The sequence below is a fragment of the Carcharodon carcharias genome, chromosome 21 (genome assembly GCF_017639515.1).
Source record: "Carcharodon carcharias isolate sCarCar2 chromosome 21, sCarCar2.pri, whole genome shotgun sequence".
Classification (NCBI taxonomy): Eukaryota; Metazoa; Chordata; class Chondrichthyes; order Lamniformes; family Lamnidae; genus Carcharodon; species Carcharodon carcharias.
In genome coordinates this window covers 13,943,377-13,966,577 of record NC_054487.1, presented here as the reverse complement: position 1 = coordinate 13,966,577, position 23,201 = coordinate 13,943,377, and the positions used below count along the sequence as shown (strand labels likewise).

Below are 23,201 nucleotides of genomic sequence, written 5' to 3'. Positions count from 1 at the left end.
TGGTACAGTGACTTGTTACTAGGATGGTAGTGATCCTTTGGGAAGATGAGAGGTGCAGATCGCTGATCTGAAGGCACAGTTAAACTGCCTCTCATGTGGATGCTCACTCAAAACCACTGTAAAAGTGCCGGCATATCTGCAGCCCGAGACGTAATAGCAATAGGTATCATGGTACAATCTTGCGATATATATTGCTTGCTAACTTCTCTTCAAAGAGACAGAGCAGCACTGTGGGCTGAAGAGGAAAATACAATCTGAACATTATTGTTTAGAAACACACATTTTCCCTGTCGAATTGGGTTCCTGTGATTCATGGTTTTCATCATCTTTGCCTTTCCAGTTCAGAATTTCTCTTTCCGATAACAAATCACTTGCCCTAAGTATTATCAGGAAAAGGAATTTTCCCTTCTGCAGCTGCATTTATTTTAGTGTCATTTGACGTGCTGTTAAAACTGCCAAGTGAATCATTCCGCGGCTTGTTGGTGTCATTCATGGCTCACTCTAACCATGAGCCCAGATAAGTCGCAGATTCAAGCCTCTCTGCAGAACTTTGAGCACATAATCTAGGCTAACACTCCAATGCTGCACTGCTCGAGGTGCCACCTTTCCAATGAGGTCTTAATCTGAGACCAAAGAATGTGCAATAAAGGTGAGAATTGGATCATGCTCCTTGAAATATCCAAAGCGCTCTTAGTAAATCAGCTTCCATTCATTATAAACCTCCAAGTTCTACACTTGGCCCTGTGTTGGTACTCTACTGAGTTGGAAGATCATGGATTCTTAAGATTGAGCACACAGGCTAGTACTTCACTACACTACTGAGGGAGAGCTGGAGTCAGAGGTGATGTTTTTCAGATGAAACATTGAATTCAGGACCTCTCAGGTGGATGGAAAAGATTCCATGACACTGTTCAAAGAGAGCAAGGGAATTATCTCTGGTGTCCTGACTTTTATCCCTCAACTAGCATTCCTATGACCTGGTCATGATCACATTGCTGATTGTGGGACCTTGCTGTGTGAAAGCTAGCTGTTGTAATAATGACTATATGCTAAAAGTACTTAATTGACAAAAAAATTGCTTTGGGAATGGTGAAAAATGGTATTTAAATGCAAGTCTTTCTTTCTTTCCTAGGGCTGTGTTGACTGCATTACTTTTTGTTCTCCGAGCCCTTGTTGCTGCTAATTTCACCATCATCTACATCTACACTGCAGAGGTTGGTAAGCAACAGTGAACACCCTTTGTAAATATAAATGCAGAACCAGACCCTGCCATTGAAGGCATCACTGTTGTCTCTGCGAAATGTGAAAGAACATCTTGGGAGAATACTTTCCGCTCCAAGCACTTTTCCATTGTATATTGAAAAACGATACCACCATAAAAATGGACTCTTCTATGCACTCCAGTTAATTCTTTCAATTTTTGGCCCTTTAAACAGAGACCTGCAGAACTTGGTCTCCCTAGTGCTGTAGTGTTCCATGTTAGTCCTGATGATGAAGCAACCCTGGGGAGGCTTCATTGGACATAATGGGGGTTGTGATCTCAGAGCAGCATGAAAGCCAGGTGAGACCCACAAACAGGTAATAGCAGCCTGGAGGTTCTGGCACTGGACTAGCAAGTGAGACCTCAAATCTGACTATGGCAAGCTCTGAAAGGGTTAGGATGTCATTCTCACGTGGGAAACCTGAACTCAGCAGGGGCATTTTAACTCAGTGCTGAGTTCAAACAGACCCCATTTTCACTGCAGCAAAGGTCTTATCCCACAGTGTGGGAGTTATGAATCTTTAGAGAAGTTGTAAATGCTCATGAGAGGCAGATAAGGTCTGTACAACTGTCAAGCTGACTAGTTATTCAAATGGCCAGCCCTTTAAAAAATTGAAAAAAAAAGTGCCCACCTGTATCTGTGAAAATGGAAAAGAAATCTGTTCTACCAGTTTTATAGGAACATAGGACTTAGGGGCATTCGGCACTTCAAGCCTCCTTTTCCATTCAACAAGACCATGGCTGATCTAGTTGTGATCTCAACTCCACTTTCCTGTCCGCCCCCTGCACCCCCACCCTTGACTTCCTTGTCTATCAAAAAGCTATCTCACTCAGCCCTTAATAAATTCAATGATCCAGCCTCCACTGCTTTCTGGGAAAAGAATTCCTGTTAGTTTGAATAGCTGTATGTTGGCATAACCCCAAGTGTTACGATTCTATTGTTATTAGTGCTTGACTGCTTTCCGTCAACTATCATTATCACGATGAGGGGAGGGGTTGCAAGTTTACAATTTGGATTGACAGCTCAAAGGTTATTAAAGGATTAGCTGTCTTTAATGTGGGGTTATGAATATAAATGTATGTTTTTATAAGGGGCTAAGTACTTGAGGGGATTTAAATGTGTGAATAGGCTCTCATGAATGTTTTTTTTTTCTATATATATAGTGAAGGCCTTAATAGATATTTCAAAAATTTAATCTCAGCATGGGTTCTGAAGTCTGCCCATGGTGCATATTGGATGAGTTGGCATGGAAGAAGCAAGGGCAAAAGGGTGGTGTTGGGAGGCATACGTTGTCACTAAACTGACACAGAGACCACAAAGGGCCATGGGAGTGGGTGGGAGGGGAGGGGGGTGTGACGAGCAAGGCCTAGAATGTCTAAAAAAACAACTGGGCCAAAGTCCCAGAGAACTGAGATGGGCCTTTTAAACAGCCCACCTCAACACTTAGCAGCCAAAGCAGCCACCTGCAGGGTGGTGGACCTGACTCCTTCTGGCACCCCTAACCCGCCCTGCCCCACCAGAACGAAGATCTCGCCATTTGGGCACTTTTTCCCAAGGCAAGCTGGGAAATTTCCTGGCTCGACACACTTGCCTCAAGAGTGAAAATCCAAGCCAAAGAGTCAGCACAGGCATGATGGGCCCAATAGCCTCCTCCTTTGCTCTAAGATTTTACTCTTTGCAGAAAGCACTGCTATTAACATGGTCATGTGCATGATCCAAAGCAGCTTCGCAGTGAGTGTATTTCTAATGTTAGAAGGGAAAATTGGCAGTTGTTTCTGTGGCTGTATGTCTTTTTTTTTAAAAAAACATGGAACAGGTAAGTTTCTATAACCAACAAATCTTCCTCTTCCCCTTTCATTAGTCAATATGACTGGTCATTCAGGAAATTAAGCTTTCAGTAAACCAGTGAGGAAAGCACTCAGTTTGTGAATCTATGCCACAAGGCCCATTCTAATTACTGAAAAATCCAAGCAACATAAGGCAAATTTTGAACAGAGCTGGAGGAGAAAGATAGAACAGACAGCCACCGAAAGGAATAGATCAAGGCTCTTCTCCACTTGACCTCTTTCATGGAATACTGTGAAGTGGCCTTAAGCAAATTTAGCCGCAAAGGGATATTGTTAAGATGGGGAATCAGCTAAAATATGACAAATGGAACTCAATTTCAGTAGGTACATAATGATGCATTTTGAAATAAATAATAGCCATCATTATTCTCTGAATGTAAGTGCTGTGGAAGAGCTGAGGGAATAGTGGGTACAGGTACACAGGCTGCACCTCAGCTTGATAAGGCCATTAAGACAAGTTAATGCAGCTCTGGGCTTTCACTAAATAAAGCATCGTCTATGAAAGCCATGAGAAAATGGTGGCTTTTGTGTGAGCTCAAAACAAAACCTGAGTAAGACCTCAGATAAAGTACTGTGCACAATAATGAGCTACACCATAAAAAGGATATAGAGGAGAAACAATGTAGATTCATTAGGGTGCTGCCTGGTATGTGCAAATGCAAAGAAACTCATGAACAGTTGGATCTTTTATCATTAGAACAACACAGATTATGAGGTGATAAGGTTGAAGTATTTAAAATTATGACAGGACGGGACAGAATAAATAGATACAGATTGTTTCCAGGAGCAGGATTTTACATCCAGCAGGCAGGTGCCCGCCCGACCTGATCGGGTGTTAAATAGCGCGCGATTAGGTCAGGCAAATGTCCCAACGTCATTGTGCACTTGCGCGATATTTTGGTCGGCAGGCACGCACTAGAGTTGGCAGCGTGCCTGCCAACAATTAAGAGGCCTAAGGCCCTTAATCAAATAACTGAAACCCATTTTTTGCTGCCCATCCAACCTTATGTTTAGCGGGCGGGCGAATTGGCCAGGCGACCTTTGGATTTTTTATGAAATCTCATCCATGGGCAGGATGTGGTTTCCAACAGTAATTTAAGAAAAGAATAACATTTTTGGACATCATTTTTAATATGTCCCTGTTCATGTGACTGAGTGACATGTGGGGACATGTTTACCTCACTTTTGAAAATCTTTACTTTAGTTTCTACAATTCTTCAGCTCCCTGAGGCAGCTCTGTGTCCTCGGGGAGCTTTCAGTGCGGGGTCCCCAGCGCCTGCACAGACTTCAGCGCTTGCACTCCTCCCGCTCCCACCCTGGCAGCGCTGAGCTCCACAGCGCTCCTTTCATGCTGTTAGTTGGGCAGCCAGCGTGAAATCACAGTCGGGGGAGCTAACCGCGGGCGGCAGACCATTTCCTGGCCACTCCTGGGCCCACCCACCCACGCCCACGCAACGAATGGAAAATCCTGCCCCAGTAGTTGAGGGGTATGTAATAGGATAAAAATATGAAACATCAGACTTAGAACAGAGAACAGGAGAAACTACTTCATACAAAGATCCTCGAGGCTGTGGAATTAATTTCCAGGGTTAGTGGTTGCAGCAGAAGCTATGTCAATGTTCAAGATTAGATTGGCTAGGCAGATGAACAAAAGAGGCTTGAAAGATATGGGAACAAGGTAGGTAAATGTGGTTAGGATTATTTGCTCATTTGGAAGGGAGAAACTGAACAGTCTCTACTCATGTTGGAAGGGCTTGGCCTAAATAGCCAAGTGGTTATGGTACTGGGCTTGTAACCCCAAGATCAAGAGATCAAGAGTTCAAATCTCACAATGGCAAACTATGAAACAATGTAACTTCATCTGAAACAGATGGAAACGGGTTTGTACTCGAAAGAGTTACTCATGTTGGAACTTGTGTATTTCCATGTCCTAATTATCCTGGGATCATTCCCCCAATCTACACCTTTCTGTTACATTCCTATATTAACATAATCTTATCCCTACTTCCTAATTTGCCTTGGTGCCTGGACTTCAAGGAGGTTGAGTGAAAAGAAAGTCAGTGGAAAAGTTCTAACCAGTGTGTGGTAGTTCTACAAAGAATATAAAATTGCATTAAATTGCAAGGGAAGGGGGGAGGCAATGGGTAATCGGGGGGAGCGGGTAGGGTGGGTGGGAATGAACTCTGAAGCTTGTCACTTCATACTTATGGTTTGAATTTGGAGTTTGCGAGATCTTTACTGCTGTAATTTTCAGACGCTTCACAGCTGGTGCAAAATGCAGCTCGGGCAATCAGGCTTTTAGCATTGCTAGCCTATTTCAGGCTCCAGAGTCTTGTGATACTGCAGACGCAGAGAGAAGAGCTTCATGAAATTACCCCTCATGATTCTGTCTTCATAAGTGTCTGAGGTACTTTGTTACAGGTTATTACATCATCTTGGTTGGTCTGTGTAATGAGTCCTGGCTTTTAAAAATAAAACTATATACTTTTTGTGCTCTCTGCAGGAAGGCATGATCAAATAGAGTGCAGGTCAGAGATAGGGCTACAAATGTGTAGTCCCAATTCTACAACCTGTGCTCTCAATTCTGCTGGGAGAATGGAATCGGTGAATTTACCTCATAGGTCAATATTGTAATGTTCAATGAAACACTGGATGAAACCATGATGACTGGACATGATCATGGTCCATTCAAATTAAGAGTTATACTTTCTGGTGGCATTAATTGTTCTATTCTGTTAAAAAGCCAGGAAATGGTTCTCCCCCCATGTATGTCTTTGGTACAACTGACTTTCATCTGAATGCCTGAAGTCCACTATCTGTAAGGAAGCTTTAATATTATTAATGAAATAAACTTAAAATAGATTGGAGAGGTTGGGACTGTTCTCCTTGGAGAGAAGGCAGCTAAGAGGAGATTTGATAGAGATGTTCAAAATCATGAGGAGGCTAGACAGAGTAGATAGGGAGAAGCTGTTCCCACGTACAAGGATCAAGAATGAGAGGGCACAGATTTAAAGTGATTTGCAAAAGAAGCAAACGTGACGTGAAAAAAAAACTTTTTCACACAATGAGTGGTTCGGGTCTGGAATGCACTGCCTGGAAGTGTGGTAGGGAAGCAGGTTCAGTTGAGGCATTCGAGGGCATTAGATGATTATTTGAATAGAAACAATGTGCAGGGGTACAGGGAAAAGGCAGGGGAATAGCACTAGGTCATAATGCTCATTTGGAGAGCTAGTGCAGACACGATGGGCCAAAAGGCCTCCTTCTGTGCTATTAGAATTCTGTGATTCTGTAAACCCTGGGCTAACACTAATAAACAGCTGTGTGTTGAATTTAATTAAGTTCTTCTTGCTGACTCTCCCTTTTGCTTTGGGTCTAACAGCTTGTGAGGCTGGCATGGGTACCATTCCACCTTATTCTTGTGAGAATTTAATATAGGTGTAGTTTTGTGGAAAAGGAGAGGAAACCATATGACTCTATAAGATGACTATTTTTTTGTCCCAGTTAGATTACAACCAACCCTTTGTTTTAAAGCCAAGTAGTAAGTCGCTGCTCCAGTGTTGAGGACTGAATAAAAACGGAAATAAATTGGAGCAAAGAAACATTTTGATGAAAACAGAAAATACTGGAAATACTCAGCAGATCTGACAACATTTGGTAAGAGAGAAAGAGTTAATGTTTCAGGTTCCCAACCAGCAGTACTTGACCAAAGGCCATCGATCTGAAATATTAACTGTTTTTCTCTCTCCACAGATGCTGCCAAACCAGCTATTTCCAGCCTTCTCTGTTTTATTTCAGATTCTGGTATCTGCAGTATTTTTTTCTTGTAACTTTAAGAAAGTCAATCCCCAATTTCCTCCCAAAATTAGACATCTCTTCTCTCCTCACAGATGAATAAAGGGATCTGGCAAAGAATTGAGAATATAAAAAAAATTGATTTTGTATCATCAGCAGAGGTTTTTCATCTGGAAGTTATGAAGTTTCTCTTTGCCTCTTGTCAGGCATACCATGAGGTGCAGAAGTAATAACTTCACTTTTAAGGTGAGGTGGGTGCTTGTACTGTGCAGTTGAGCTCCGAAGTGAGGATGAGCTCAAGGGTTTGGAAATATGGCCAATCTTAACAGCTGGGCTTCATTTCCTTAAATCTCTGAGTCCTGCCCAACCACCAGACTAGTAGGCGGGAGGAGGCACAAGTTCAATGACAAGAGGCTACAATCAGGCTCTTGTGAGAAAAGCCACTAGCAGTCAATGGGGTTAGGGGTCTGGAGGTATTGGGGCAGTTGAAACCATAATTGGGAGGCCCAAGGACTCTGTAGATCCTGGGGGAGCAATGCCGGTCACTTTGAAAAAAATCACGGACAAAAGTCACTTTTTAAAAGAAAACTTACTTTGAGTTACTCTGGCCAGTCAATTCCTCCCACTTTGATTCAGCTGTCGAGTTCCACCCGGTGTGGACTCCCCTTGACTGGGCATTAAGGCTTGGATTTTCATGCCACGGTCTACGTTGGAAAGGAGGTAGAAAAGGGTTTCAAAACGGCAGATAGGACCCAATTCTGGGATTCCCACCATTCCTGCCATGTGGGATTTTTATGGCTCCATGATACCAGTACGGGTAGTGAGCCCAACTCAGCAATCCCACATTTACCAACTCCATTGCAGGGTTGGCCATTTCAGACTTCCTCGCTATTTTCATGGAGTTGGGCCCGTGCTGTTAGGAGATGTGGTCATGGCACCTCAGAGGAATCATGAACCATGGAGGAACCCCAGGCCCAAATTGGGAACCAAAAAGGAACAGTCGCCTGCACCTGGAATTCTTTCATTGACAGGTTTTGAAATACAAAAAAAATGTTTCTTCAGTTTCAATGATTAAATGTGTTACTGAAAATTACATGCGTTTTCATTGCAGTGGGTGATTATAGGGCTCTGTCCTGCAAAGGTAAATTCACCATTATATTGACCACCATTGCAATAGTGGTCACACACGTTAGACTACTTTTCCTAAAAGAGGAAGTGCCATAATGCATTCAAAACTGTACTTCTATCATGTTTTGGACTGAGATTCAAATGTCCTGAATCTTTGGCTTTGAAAAAATGGCCTTACTGTTTGAACATTTAAAAAAATCTAAGCACCTGCTACACTCCATTTCTTTTCAAGAAATCTGCATTTAAATGGAAATGAAACAGCAGCTGTAAAAAGGTTATCTGGTATTTCAGTTTCAGTGGACTCCATTGTTGATATGAGGTTTTGTTTTGATAGCTAGGGCTATTATGAATGCTTGTTTGGATTTCAAAAGGGATAAACCTTTTTATTCCAGCAGGGGTTTGTGTTCACATTTTCATTGACAGTTTTAAGAGGTAATTAAAGGATTTGATGTTGCAAGTGGATAAGTGTCCATTTTTATAAAAGTTTAACCACTAGAGGGGACTTACATTTTTGAATGTGAGTTTTAGGGATGAAAGATTTTTTTCAGTAATAAGTCTTTGAAAGTGACAGCTCTATTAGATTTTAGAAGTTTATAATTTTGAAGTCCATTTCAAAGATATCCTGAGGCCTACCCCTAGTAGATACTGGATGAGTGGCTATGAAGTTTCCAAGTGGGCATGGGAGCATGGGTTTATGGAGGGAATTAAGGTGGCATGGAGGCTATGGGACATGGAAGGGGCATATGGGATGGGTTTAGGTGAAGGTTTGAAGGCTTGACAATCATCCGGCCTGCCGGACTGGCCACCCACCAGCCTACTTTCCTGGATTGGATTGGCTCTAGATTAGGCAGGCCCAACTCCATACCACTCCTGCCTCCTGGGATGAAAATATGGTGGGCAGGGGTCATCTAATTTCCAGACTCGATCTTCCCTCTTCCTCCACGAAAATCCGTTATTGGGTCCTGACTTTGTAAGTGTGCAGTAATCCTTCGCCTGCTCTTTAGTGGAAGCTTCAGCTGACTTGATATTTGGTGAAGACGAAATGGGCACCAGATAAGATTGGGATGACCTCAAGCCATTAAATGAACTTGGCCTCATCTTGACACCCCAATCACACACCAATCTGGCTGGCCTCTTCATCCAGGGAATCTATTATTTCAATGGACTCCACTTCACACTATCGAGCAATATTTTAAAAAAAAATTCTTCATCATAACACTTCATTAAAGTTTAAAACCCTAATTTTGTAAAAATCATTCATGGGATGTGAGTGTGGCTGGGAAGGCCAGCACTTAATGCCCAGCCCAAATAGCCCTTGAGAAGATGACGGTGAAACGCCTTTTAAGACAGTAGTTAAGAGTCAACCACATTACTGTGGGTTTGACATCACATGTACACCAGACTGATTAAAGGCAGTAGATTTCCTTCCTGAAGGGACATTAATGAACCAGATGGTGTCATTTGATAATCTTGACATATCATTGTCACTATTAACAATATACTGTAACCTGTTCAGTCAGAACACTTTGGACCAAAACATTTCTAGATTTAGGAATTTTCTGGATTATAGAATAGCATTAGAGTGGCTAACCACAAATGTGTGAACCAGATAAAAATATGTACCTGAGGCTTAAAACAGTGGCAAAATATTATAAAGCACTCATAAAAATTGTTATTTATCCATATACTGAATCTTCCATGTTTCCCAAGTACTGTACCGTACCAAAATGATACTGTACCGAACTACAGTACCCTGGGTCTGCTCAAAAGCAAAAGGACTGAGGGAAGAAAGTGGCAGGTGGTAGCAGGGAACATGTAAACTGTAGTGCGGGAAAATGCAGCACGAGGTCAGATTTGAACAGAACCCAAAATTAGAATGACCAACAGACCCAAGCTGGGGAATTGGGTCATGATTAATTGGGTCATGTAAATAACAGAACAATTTTGTGTCCCCAGGAATGTACTAACAGTGTGCCAGGCTCTGACTTTTATATATACTTCCTACTTATTTGCCAACATTCCTTCCTCTGTCATCCATCTTGCCTCTCTCCTATTTCATGGTTGTGGTGAGTCACAAGTGGTGAGTCTGAGAGTTGCGTGGCATGTTCAAAATTCCAGATTTTGGATTTTCAGACCGGAGAGGTTACAGTGTAGTAGTTTTTCACTGCATATTTTATTTAATTAATTGAATTTGTTTAATTAATTGAATTTGAATTTCTGGCTACCATAATAGGATTTGAATTCATGCCTCCGGATTATTAGTGCAAGCCTTCGATGACTAATAGATAACAAATAACATGGCCACCATACTCCAAGCAATACCCAAGCTGCCGGAATTAAGGCCAACATGATACAAAGCATTTCTGCAGTTTTATTCAGCCAGATGAAATATGTGTAACAAAACAAATATTAACAGGCTGGGCAGTGAGGCACAATGTCACACAAGGCTTCTTGTATATAAAAAAAGATTTGGGGATAGTCAGGAAAAGTGCATAAATGGAACACTGATTGTCTACTGTGAAGACATATGAACACTGTAGGCTATTCAGTCACTCAAACCTGTTCTATCATTTAATTAGGTCATGGCTGATCTGTAACTTACTTGGATATATAGCCCTTGATACCCTTGCGTAATAGAAAATCTATCAATCTCAGTTTTGAAATTGGCAATCAAACTAGCCTGAACAGCTTGCTTGGAGGAAAGGATTTCCATTAACCTCTGTGAGAAAAAGTGTTTTGCAACATAACTTCTAATAGCTCTAATTTTAAGATAATACCTGCTCGTTCTGGACTCCCCCATTAGAGGAGATTGCTTCCCCCTAACTATCCTATCTAACCCTTAACAGAAATCAAACCAACAGCCATTTTGGATTCAGAAAACAAGCATTTCAGGATGTATGTACTCACCATACACTTTAAACCACCCTTGACTTAGACTAATTTAGTATAATTAACTTTGAATGCACAGCACGGGCAATGATTGGATGTGGTGAGATGCCATCTGCTGTATGGCTGCTTGCTTGCTTTTTGTCAATTCATCTGTGTTTGATATAATCAGCACTTGCCACTCCGCAACCTATTTTATTAGCGTTGCCATTCAAGTTGGCCAGTTTGAATCCTTACCAAACTGCAGTTTGGATGATGACTTCTAATGTGCGCACGCTAATATTTATTTAGTTACCATCTGCTCTTTTAACGCAGATTAAAGAATTAAAAATACCTTTTTGTTTAAAACTGCATTGACTGTTACTGTTTTCTAGGTCTATCCCACGACCATCCGTTCCTTGGGATTGGGCTCTTGTAGTTCGATGGCTCGTATTGGGGCAATGATTGCACCCTTTATAGCACAGGTGAGATGAGTATTTTTCTTTCTCATGGAATGGGTTGGCCTACATTTGACAACCAGATCTGAGGGTACAATGATTTCCTCAGTTTATTTCAAACAATTTTTCATATTTTCAGTTTGAATTCTATTTTGTTTGGATTGTTTGCTGATTTCTAATTATTTAAACTAATCATGACTCTCAACTAGAAAAAAGACTCCACTCACTCCTGTTCAATAGATTTGCACCAGAGTGATTTTGAACAGGTTAAAGAGCAGGCTTCATATCAGAACACACTTTGCCTCCATAAATAAGTTAGAAGTAAACAGGTGTTGTAAAATTCGCTTTTCTGGTGGTGTTGACTTCACAAGATGAAATGGGCATGCAGAGATGAATCTGTTTGTAGGCGATAGTACAGAGCTACCAGCAGAGCCAGGGTAGATGGGCCAGTTGTCCAAAGCTCCTTCTGTGTGCCCTGCCAGTCAGATGTTAAAACAGCAGACTGCCTTGCAGCTCAGGAAGGCAATATTAATTTATTCAACAAGCCAGCGTCTTAGGTTATGCGACCTTACCTACCCACAATATCTTCAACAAAGGACGTTTATCCAGTACTTGGAAACTGGGTTTGTGTTCCAGGCTGATAAGGTCACAGCCATTATGGGTTGAAAGAGGTGCTATTTGTTGAAGGTCTGGTGTTTAGGAAATCATTGTCTCTGTAGACATTGACTCCAATGGCAGGCCTGGTCTGTCAAGTACACATAACCTTCGTGTAGCTCCCTTTGAAGTTGGGATGTGCAGGCCCTAGGTGGTCTGTTAGTAACTCCTAACATTTCCTAAACTGCAAAGCGGCTTCTTTTGTTCTGGTGACCCTCAGACAATAACTCACAGAGAGGGTGTCAGCTATCTTAATGATCTTTATTCAACCAAAAGGTCCAGTTTAAAATTATGAAATAGCAACAAGGATATATTTTTGTAAAAATGTAGTTTTAGGTTCTGTTCCGTCACATTGTGAATGAATAAAAAAAGAGAAATTCAAAAAACTGTCAGGCAATTGATATTCCTGTTTGAAATCCAACAATATTGCAAAGGTATCTAAGCAGACTGATTTAAATAAACCTCTGAAACTATTTGGATATGAGATTACAAGATCAATCTAGATGAAGAAGGCTCTTCGGTCCATCTGATCCCACCCTTCCAGATTCTTGCTTGTGAACAGCTCTGGGAAATATGAGTTTGTGAAAGGTGCTGTATGCATTTCTTCAAGTTTTTGAAATGATCCTTCTGAGTTTTGCAGCAGAACCTGTGAGTGAATGAAGTTGGCTCTCAGTATCAAAGCAATTGTAGGCATTGAGCCAATGTAACGTCTCCCTGTACCACATCTTGTTTCATTCTTTTATATACCAGTTGTCATGATGAAGGAATACTTTGAGGCAATAACAAGCAAAGGGTGAACAAAGTTCCATTGACATAGTCATTATGGCCATTATGGAGACTGCCATTTGGCCCCTTGAGCTCATACTGGTTTTCTGGAGAGCAATGCAATCAGTCCCATTGTTCCATTCTATTCCCATTGTCCTGCAAGTTTATTTCCCTCAAATATCCATCCAATTTTCTTTTGAAATCATTCCTTGTCTCCACTTCCACCACCCTTGAAGGCATTAAGTGTAAAAAAGTTCCTCCTCTCAATACTCTTGCATCTCTTGCCCAAAGCCTTAAAGCTATGCTTCCTAGACCTTGTACTGTCGTCTAATGGGAGTAGCTTTTCTTTGTCAACCTTATCTAAACTGATCATAATCTTGTACACCTCTACCAAATCTCCCCTCAATCTCTACTGGTCCAAAGTGAAAGACCCCAGCTTATCCAACCTAACCTTATAGCTAAAATCCCTCATTCTTGGAACCATTCAGGTAAGTCTCCTCTGCACCCTCCCAAGGATGTTCATATCCTTCCTAAAGTGTGGTGGCCAGAACTGGATGCAATACTCTAGTTGTGGCCTAACCAGAGCTTTATAAAGTTTCAGCATAACTTCCATGCTTGGCATTCAGTACCTCTATTTATGAAGCCCAAGATCCCATATTCTTTGCTAACTATTTTCTCAATGTGTCCTGCCATCTTCAAGAATTTGTGCACTTGCACCCAAGGTCCCTCTGCCCCTGCATATTCTTTAGAACTGTGCCACTGACTATAATGTTTCTCTATACTCCTTTTCCAAAATGCATCACCTCACACTTCTCTGTATTAAATTCTATCTACTACTAATCTGCCTGTTCTGCTAGCTTATCTGTGACCTATTACAGTTCCCCCCATGGGGGAATCTAGTACTAGGGGGCAAGGTTTAAAATTAAGGGTTGCCCATTTAAGACAGATGAGGAGAGTTTCTTTTTCTGCGGGTCATTTAGTCTTTGGAATTCTCTACCACAGAAAGCAGTGGAGTTGGGTCATTGAATGTATTCAAGGCTGAGTTAGACAGATTTTTGATCAACAAAGGAGTCAAGGGTAATGAAGGGCAGATAGGGAAGTGGAGTTAAAGCCACAGTCAGATAAGCCATGATCACACTGAATGGCAGAGCAGGCTCGAATGGTCAAATAACTTACTTCTATTTCTTATGTTATGTTATTTGAATCATCCTCACTGTTGGCCATATCCCCAAGTTTGGTATCATCAGCAAATGTTACTCTGTTCTAATATCCGAGTCATTTATATATGTCAAAAAATGCAGTGTTCCTAGTACTGTACTTGCGAAATACCACTGTCTACCCTCATCTAGCCTGATGAACACCCATTTACCATGACTCAATGTCATTAAGTCATGAGCCTCAATTTTGTTAACCAGACTTTTATGTGATACATCGTCAAATACTTTTCCTAAAATCCATACAGACAACATCCATTGTACTCCTTTCTTCAATCCTCTCTGTTACTTCATCAAAAACCCAATTAGTCAAGCACGATCTGCCTTTTACAAATTTATGCTGGTTCTATCCAATTAGCTCAAATCTCTCCAAGTGCATGTTGATTTTTTTCCATGATTATTGTTCCTAAAACCTTGCTCACCACTGATATTTAACTGGCCTGTAGGTACTAGGTCTGTTTCTTGAATAAGGGTGTCACTTTGCCTCTCTCCAATCTTCTGGTACCTCCCTTATTTTTAGGGAGGTTTGGAAGATTATGGCAAGCCCTTCCTCTATCCCCACTCCCACTTCCTTTAGCAACCCAGGATGCAACCCATTTGGATCAGGCAACTTGTCCAGTTGTATAGCCAGCCTTTCTAGTACATTTTCTATCAATTTTCAGCTCATCCAACTCCATTTCTGTCGATACTTCATCAACATCCTCCTTAGTAAACACCTATACAATGCACTCATTAAATATTTTAATCTTGTCCTGCTGCTCTGGCATTTATTAACCTTTTTCCTCAATTGGCCCTACCCTGCCTTTTACTGCCCACTTATTATTTACATGATGTACAAGGTTTTTGGGTTCCTTTTTATTTTAACTGCCATTCTATTCATATATTCTCTTTTTGCCAGTTTTGTTTTCCTCTTCACTTTCCCTCTCAATTTATTGTATTTGGCCTGGTTCTCACCTGAAGAATTCACCTGGCATGCATCCTACACTCTTATGTTTCACCATATTCTCTATCTCCTTCATGATCCAAGGAGCCGTGGTTTTGTTTCCCCCACCTTTCACCCTTGTAGGTATGTACCTGTACCTGAAACTTCCCCTCATTATTGTTCTGTTACTGTTTTTCCTGTCAGTCTTTAGATCCCTGGTTAGATCCCCTCTCATCCCATTGAAGTTAGCCCTCTCGCAATTTAGAAGTTCTACTTTAGACTGTTCCTTGCTTTTCTCTATTACCAATCTAAACCGTAGGATACAATGATCACTCTTACCAAGTGTTACCCCCACAGACTCTTGGTCCACTTGGCGCACCTGATGCCCCAGCACCAGCTATGGCAGTGCCTCCTTCCTAGATGAATGGAGAACGTACTGGCCAATGAAGTTCTCCTGAGCACATTTCGGAAATTTCTCCTCCTCTTTAACCTTTACTCTAACATTATCCTAATTCATATTTGAGTTATTAAAGTCCCCCAATATCACTAATTCTTGCACATCTGTGATTTCTTGCAGATTTATTCCCCTCTCACCCATTTGGAGGCCAATAGAATACCACCAATCACATGATCATCCCATTTTTGCTTCACAACTCTAACCAAATGGATTCTGTCCTTGTTCTCTCAACGACATCCTGTCAATCCAACACTACAAAGTCTTCCCTAATCAGTACTGTCAGACCACCCCTCTCTTCTTTCCTATCTTTTCTAAACACTTTGCATTCCCAATATTAAGTCATCAGCATTTTTAAGCCACATTTCCATTATTGCCAGTATATCATGGATTTTATGGCCCCGCTGCCGCGTGCCTCCCCTGGCAGATGCGGCGAGCCATTTATATCAACTCTTTCTTGGACTCGAACTCAAGTTCAGTCGAAGGGTCATGAGGACTCGAAACGTCAACTCTTTTCTTCTCCGCCGATGCTGCCAGACCTGCTGAGTTTTTCCAGGTAATTCTGTTTTTGTTTTGGATTTCCAGCATCCGCAGTTTTTTTGTTTTTACATTTATATCTCTGTTCGGTTCGGCGGGACTGCTTGTATCGTTTAAGGCTGGGGGATACAAGCAAATAACCGTAAAGGACGCCCTGAGGAATATGCTTGTGGCCACTGAAATTTGATGTGGTTTTGCATTGGCGAGGTCATTGGCTGAAAAAGCCAGATCGGATATAATATCTGAACTCTATCCTGTGTTGGAACAGCATTCTATTGTAAATGAATGAATATTTTAAATTAAATAAAGCCAAAATCCTACCAGGTGGGAGGGGCCATAAAATCCTGGCCCATAGTCCCACACGACTACTCGTGCTTGTAGCTCACCAGTCTTACTCACCACACTGTGTGTTTAAGTACAAGCATTCTAAACCCAGCATTGTAATTCTTGTTAGTCTGCTCCTATCTAATATGGAACAATTTCCTTCTCTGAAGGTCTTTGTTTTTGACATGATTATCAAAGAAAATTAGTGCTGTTAAGGATTTGAAAAGAAATTGGTGTTGGAAGTATTTGAAAGTTATCAGTAAATGCCCTAATTAGCTCTTTTAAAATGGTATTTTCTCCAACAGATTTATGCAGAATTTCAATTAACCATTTCATTTCATGTTTCTTTAATGCTAACAATAAGCCATCATTGTCACCTGGGCACAGTACATCTGCTAATTCATTTTGTTTGCTCCACCTAGGTCCTGATGAGCACATGGCCTATAACAGCTCTGTGCTTCTTTAGTGCTGTATGCATCATTTGTTCTATTTTGGCCTTCACTCTTCCCATTGAGACCAAAGGACGTGCAATGCAGGTGAGAATGGAATCACATTCCTTGAAATATCCTCAAGGCTCTTTCTTGATAAATCATCTTACTTCCACACTGACCTTTGAAATGGTCATGTGTTTAAAGGGGCTATACCCAATGCTAGCACTCTTCCATTGGAGTTAAAACATCAGGCGGTCCAAGACTTGAGCACATAATCCGAACTGACACTCCAGGAGTTTTGCACTGCTGAGGTACTGTCTTTCAGATAAGATAGAAATTGAGGCCATCTGCTTTCTCAGGTGAATGCAAACATTCCCATTGCACTATCTGAAGAAAGGCAGAAATGCCCTGACTAATATTATTCCTCAACAACCATCATCAAAACAGAGAAATTGGTTATTTATTATCTGATGTTTTTGAGGCCTTCCCGTGTGCAAATTGGATGTCATTCCAAGGGGGACTGCACTTCAAAAGTTCTTAAATGTCTGCGAAGCGCTAATTGATGTGCCCTGCTCTTCTCCGAACTAATGCCCTGGCATCTTTCGCATCCGCTTGAGGGGGCAGATGGGGTCTCAGTTTAAGATCTCATCCAAAAGATAGCACCTCTGACATGCAGCGCTCCCTCAAAACTGCACTAGAGTGCCAGACTAGATTGTTGTGTTCAAGTCCTGGAATGGGACTCTGATTCAGAGGCAAAAATGTTACCAAAATGTCAACAGGATCACTTGCAATTTTCAAGAAGGCTAGAGTGGGCAAGTTGTGGCTTTTGCGAAGGGCTGAATGAGCTCAGATGCAAATTGGGTTGTGATGAGACTTTGAAAGGTAAATTTATTCAATTTTTTTTGTTGGCCCATGAGGAGCAAGGCCCTTGCTCTTTTGCCGCCAACAAAGATAGATCAGGCTAGCTCCATCCCTGAGAAAATTCTTCTCTTTGTTCCTATGAGATCCTCACTGAAGCTCCTCCACAGCTACACGCACACTGGTAGTAGCCATGGGCTGAGCGATTTTGAATAGTTAGCAGCCACTTCCTGCCCCAGGTATGATAATAAGGCCAGCCTTCAAAAGTATTGTGGCTTCATACCTATGGCTGCCAGGCTAGTCAGAAACTAACCGATCCCTCTGGTTTCTTGAGAGTTAAAATTGACTCTTCAACAATTTGCATTTATAGGCGTTTTTAGCAGAATAAAATATCCCAAGGTGCTTCACAGGAGCATTATCAAACAAAATTTATATTGAACCATGTTAGCACAACTGACCAAAACTTGGTAAAAGATGCATTTTGAAGAGGTTTAGGGAGGGAATTCCAGAGTCTAGTCAGCTGATAGCATGGCCGCCAATGGTGGAGTGAAGACCATCTGGGTTCTCAAGAGCCCAGAGTTGGAGGAGAGCAAACATCTTGAAAGGCTATAGGATTAGATGAGGTTCCAGAAATAGGGCAGTGGTGGTGGTGGCGGCAAGGAAATAGAGGAATTTGAAATCAAAGGTGAAAAGTTTTAAATCAAGGCATTGCCGAACCAGGAGCCAATGTAGGTCAGCAAGCCCAGACGTGATAGAAGAATGAAACTTGGTGCAAGTTAGGATATCTGCAGCAGAGTTTTGGGTGATGTTAGTTTATGAAGGCTGCAACATGCAGACTGAACAGGTGAGCATTGCAATTGTTGAATCTATCTGTGGATATTAGCAGCTAATGAGCTGAGCTGGGCCGGAGAAGAAATTGAAGGTCCGTGTGTTGCAATAAGATCTCACTAAAATAATGAACAAAGTCACCCGAGATGAATCCTCCAAGCATCTATACAGCGATGTTCCATAGTATCATTCTGGGAATGGCTTGCAACCTTATATTTTATTCCTTTAAGTTATTACCATCTTTAGCAACCATTTTGATTTATTTTACAGGAGCTCAATCCATCCACCTCCAGTATTTAAACTTTAGTTATGGAATCAATATTCGACGGAGCAGACAGAATTTCTCTTCAATACCTTTGGAGCGCCTTCAACAATGAGATACTGAATCATTTGCTGGACTGTCTAGGTCGTGTGATATTACTTCCATTATACGTGGGATCATATCTTATTTACCACGTGCACTACTTTATCTGCAAGTGTATCTCATTGTCTCACATCCTTCAAACATCCATATCAAGTTGCCTTTGACAGAGAAAGAAGGTTTAGAAAGGCTGAACTTTCGGAGCAATTTGTTCTGCTGTCTGCACTTGGGAATAAACTGTGGCATAAAATGCTGCATGAAATAATAGGCAAAAGAAAAATTGCAGCTGTGGCTGAGGGAAAAAATACATTATTTCCACCTTAAGTGTAACAGTACTTTCCTGCCCCATTGGGTTTATTAGAACAAGCATCATTCGAAACACAGCACCACTAAAACAATCTGACATTCTCTCCCTGCCAGCCCTGTTGCATCTTCTGTCCCCTGAACTGAAATAAATCTCAGGTCTTGACAGCTTGTCATCTTCTATTGCCAGTCCTCTTTGCCTTTGCCCTGGAACTTTGCATTCCTCTTATCCTGAAGAAAGCTGATCTGTCTCATCCTTCGAACCATCTCCCTATGACTATACTTTGTTTCTGTTAGTGCTTAAGTTATCTGTTACCTCAAAGTTTTGTCAAAAATATGGTAGCCATTTAAGTCAACAACACAGCCAATCTCTGGCAATCAGCTTTGTCATGTTATGCACGTCTCTATATCTACCCTTGAATATTTTGTCATGGCCTTCACTATCACAAACACATCTTCCTCCATTTTACTGATAATGCTATGCTCGATTACTTTTGCCCTTCTTGTTCCCCATAAGCTCCAGATTTTGTCTTATTGATTGTTTTCTGAATCCTTGTTATATTGAAATCAAGACTTTATTACACTAATTATCTCAATAGACCACAAAACTGTGGAACCTGCTTACTTCCCTGAGGCTTCCTCTCCTTCCTCTCACGAACTATGAGCTCCTAAAACTCACACTTGGTGTCACAAATCGCTACTTGCGTTTATTCAACTCAACTTCTCTATGCTGTTTTCAAACTCGGTGTTGTCCACTGTGAAAGACTTCAGTTCTTCACCAGGACTTCTCCTTAATGTGTTTTAAAAAGAAGCTTGTACACACCAGAGTTGACCCAAGTTACTAAAGCATTGCACCACCACTTTAGTAGATGTATATGGCCCAGGCTAACTGAGGCCTATAAAATGATTTTGTATGATAAACTTACTTTGCTAATGACTGAATTTCACATAAAATGTGTATAACAAATATCATCAGGCTGATTCACTGGTTTGCTCTCCTGTTGAAGAATAGTACTCGAAATGAGCACTGATCAGAAAATCGTAGATACCCACACTTTGATTATCCATCAGACAATGACAACAACCAGTCAAATGAATTAACAGAGAAACCAAAACCCAGGGACCACGGCATACTCAGTGGGAGCACCAAGTTGGGAAATTAGCCCTTAACATTGGAACTCAGGAATTACTAGACAAAAGAAGAATGAGATCTATTTAACTTGCCTTCTACCTTCTGATAGCTGCATGATGCAATGGTAATACAGATGTTGACTAATCATGCAATTAACCTCCATGAATTAGTCTACAACAGACATGATTTGAGGAAAATCCCAACTGTAGGTCCAAAAATCACTTGTTCCTCCCAGGAGTGCTATACTGACCACATGGTGAGAAATTTATGCAGTTGCTTACGAGTAACAGGAAGTTACTCTTTTGCTTTGAGGAATGTTTTGTCATTTTTATCAGGTTGAAGGCTATTTGGGTAAAGACTTTTTTATGATTGCATTATAATAAACTTTTCATATTTGCACACAAATGTTTAGAAAATTCCTTATGGATATGAAATTGAGATGCATTAGGAACATTTCTCAACCATGCCTGGTCTTTATTTGCTGATCCGCAGCTGAATTTATTACAGATTATTACTGAGGTAGGATCGAGCTTTTACTTTGTTTCAAATCTGCCATCCCGAGTACTCTACTGTCCATAAAGTTCCATCTGTCACAAAACTTTTACTTTTAAGTCTTAGAACCACACAACACATTAAGGAGGCCATTCAACCCATGGTAACGGTGCTATATTTTTGAAAGAACTTTCCAATTAGTCCCATTCCCCCTGTTCATTCTCCATAAGCCCAACACATTTTTCTTTCCAAGTATTTATCTAATTCCACTTTGAGTTACTATTGAATCTGCTTCCACTAAAATTTCAGGTAATGCCTTCTAGATCACATAGCTTGCTGTATGAAAACAAAATTCTCCTCGTCTCCCCTCTGATTCTTTTGCCAGTTATCTTAAATGTGTGTTTTTTTGGTTACCGATTCCAATGGAATCAGTTCTCCTTATTTACTTTTATCAAAACTGTTACTGATTGAAATTGAAATTTCCCTATAACTTTCTCTGCTAACAAGTTGCATTCACAGCAAAAGAAAATCGGTAATTGAGTTTTGTCTGAATCAAATTCCCATCGTTAAGCATGACACAGGCAGAAATATTCCACTGTTATATAACATGTCACATGTTAGGGGATTTCCAACACTGTAATCTACTCTGAGAGTCAATGCTACACTTTCAGCTAATTATGTTTAGGCTAAATCTAATAATTGTGCTTATTGAGTAGGATAATTACACAGAAGCAGGATGCTAGCAAGAACTGATGATACAAATGCTTACAAAGCATTGACTGCTAGATCAAATTACTAACTTTCTGGAGGAAACCGTTTTTTCTGGAACTACTGACCTGATCTGGTGACTGGATTCCTATGTTGGCCACAGGAGTCAAGGCCTTGACATTTTGGTAATGGGATAGCATAGGCAGTGAATTAATGCAAATTGGATCATTTAGGTTCAAATGCCAATAAGAAATCTAAATTCTGAAATTGCATGATAAAGATGAACAACAATGGCATATGTCAAAAGAAGCCTTTCATGTCAGAAGTGTTAATTCTTGGGGCACTGACCTATTCAGTCATCCTTTACAGATAGTGAATGCTTCTATTTCCACTTGTCTGCTTTTTACATATACGGGCAGAAAGGAGTTGTGTTTTAATTGATATTATTCTATGGCTCATGAAGTTAGGTTCAGCGTATAAAGATATTGGGCTGGGTTTTACCGTCCCGTGCCAGGGGTGTTTTCGGCGGGGGTGGGGGCACGTAAAATATGTCAGGTGGCCAGTCCACTGTCCTCCTGCCCACCCCTGGCCTGGTTCCCATAAAATGGGGGTGGGTAAGGTGCCCACAAGACCGACTGAGGCCCTTTAGTGTCCAATTAGGGGACACTTAAGGGCCTAGGTCTGCCTCCACCGCTATAATATGCTGGCCTGTGGAAGACGCACTATTGGGGTCGGGTCGTTTATTTCACCAGCTTTGCTGAAAAAGATGGAAGGGAAGAAGATAACCTCCTTTAGGGGGTATCTCTCCCCCACTTCCCCCCATAATTGTGCTTCCCTGCCTGGCCTTTTTAGATCTGATCCCATCCCTTACTCCCTCAGCTCCCCCATCCCCCACCCCGGCCCAAAGCCTGCATTTACCTGAGTCCCGGCGGCTTTGTCCTCGTCATCCCGGCACCACCCACATCCTGAGCTCCCGCGCTGCTCGAGCTGCGGGCCAATCAGATTGGCCGACAGCTCCTTGGGTGGGACTTATCCCCCACTTAGCGCGGGGCGGGGCGGGGCGGGGCGGAGTCCAACTGTCACCTTGTTCAGGCCGCCCGGGAAAAGTCAGTCGTCACTGATCTCAGAAAGGGTTTTGTTTGTAACGTTTAAGCTTTTATTTGTGTTTAAATGTAATGTAGTACGTGTAGCAGGGTCATTAGTCCAACCCAAATGGTTGTGCCACAGCAACTCTGTAAAAACCAGTAGCTTTCCAAGCAAGTCAGAAAGGGTTTTGTGGGGCGGCTTTGTATAAAATTGGACAGTTCAGGTCCGACTTTTCTGGGGTTGGGGGTGGGGGTGGGGTGAGTTGGGGGGTTGGGGGCTGAGCAGTGAGCTGTGTAAGTAAAATTCAGCTCATTGAGTTCCAAAGATACAATTTCTTGACTGAACAATTAAAATCTGGAGTCACAGCACATTCAGACTTTTTATTATCTATTCTTACACAGGATGTGGATGTCTCTGGTCAGGCTAGCATTTGATGCCTATCCCTAATTGCCCTTGAGAAGGTGGTGGTGAACTGCCTTCTTGCACTGCTGCAGTCCATGTGGTGTTGATACACCCACAGTGCTGTTAGGGAGGGAGCTCCAGGATTTTGATCCAGCGACAGTGAAGGGACAGCGATATATTTCCAAGTCATTATGGTGAATGGCTTGGAGGGGAACTTCCAGGTGGTGGTGGTCCCATGTATCAGCTGCCCTTGTCCTATTCGGTGGTAGAAGTCACTGTTGAAAGAGGCGTGATGAGTTGCTGCAGTGCATATCGTAGATCGTGCACACTGCTGCCATTGTGCATTGGTGGTGGAGGGAGCGAATGTTTAAGGTGGTG

The 23,201-nt window shown here is 41.7% G+C and overlaps 1 protein-coding gene across 4 annotated transcripts in view; it reads left to right on the top strand.

Annotated features, from left to right (window-relative positions):
* The window catches only part of svopl (SVOP-like), a 131,220-nt gene extending 110,686 nt beyond the window's left edge, over window positions 1–20,534 (top strand). For 3 of the 4 annotated variants that reach the window (XM_041215733.1, XM_041215732.1, XM_041215734.1), the window contains 4 exons: window positions 1,133–1,214; window positions 11,290–11,379; window positions 16,645–16,758; window positions 18,610–20,534. In XM_041215733.1, the coding sequence (XP_041071667.1) occupies window positions 1,133–1,214; window positions 11,290–11,379; window positions 16,645–16,758; window positions 18,610–18,639 (316 nt within the window). In that variant the 3' untranslated portion in view covers window positions 18,640–20,534. Of the gene's footprint in view, window positions 1–1,132; window positions 1,219–11,289; window positions 11,380–16,644; window positions 16,759–18,609 lie in introns of those variants that run through there. The other variant, XM_041215737.1, reaches the window with a different exon arrangement.
* The last annotated feature ends 2,667 nt before the right edge of the window (window positions 20,535–23,201 follow it).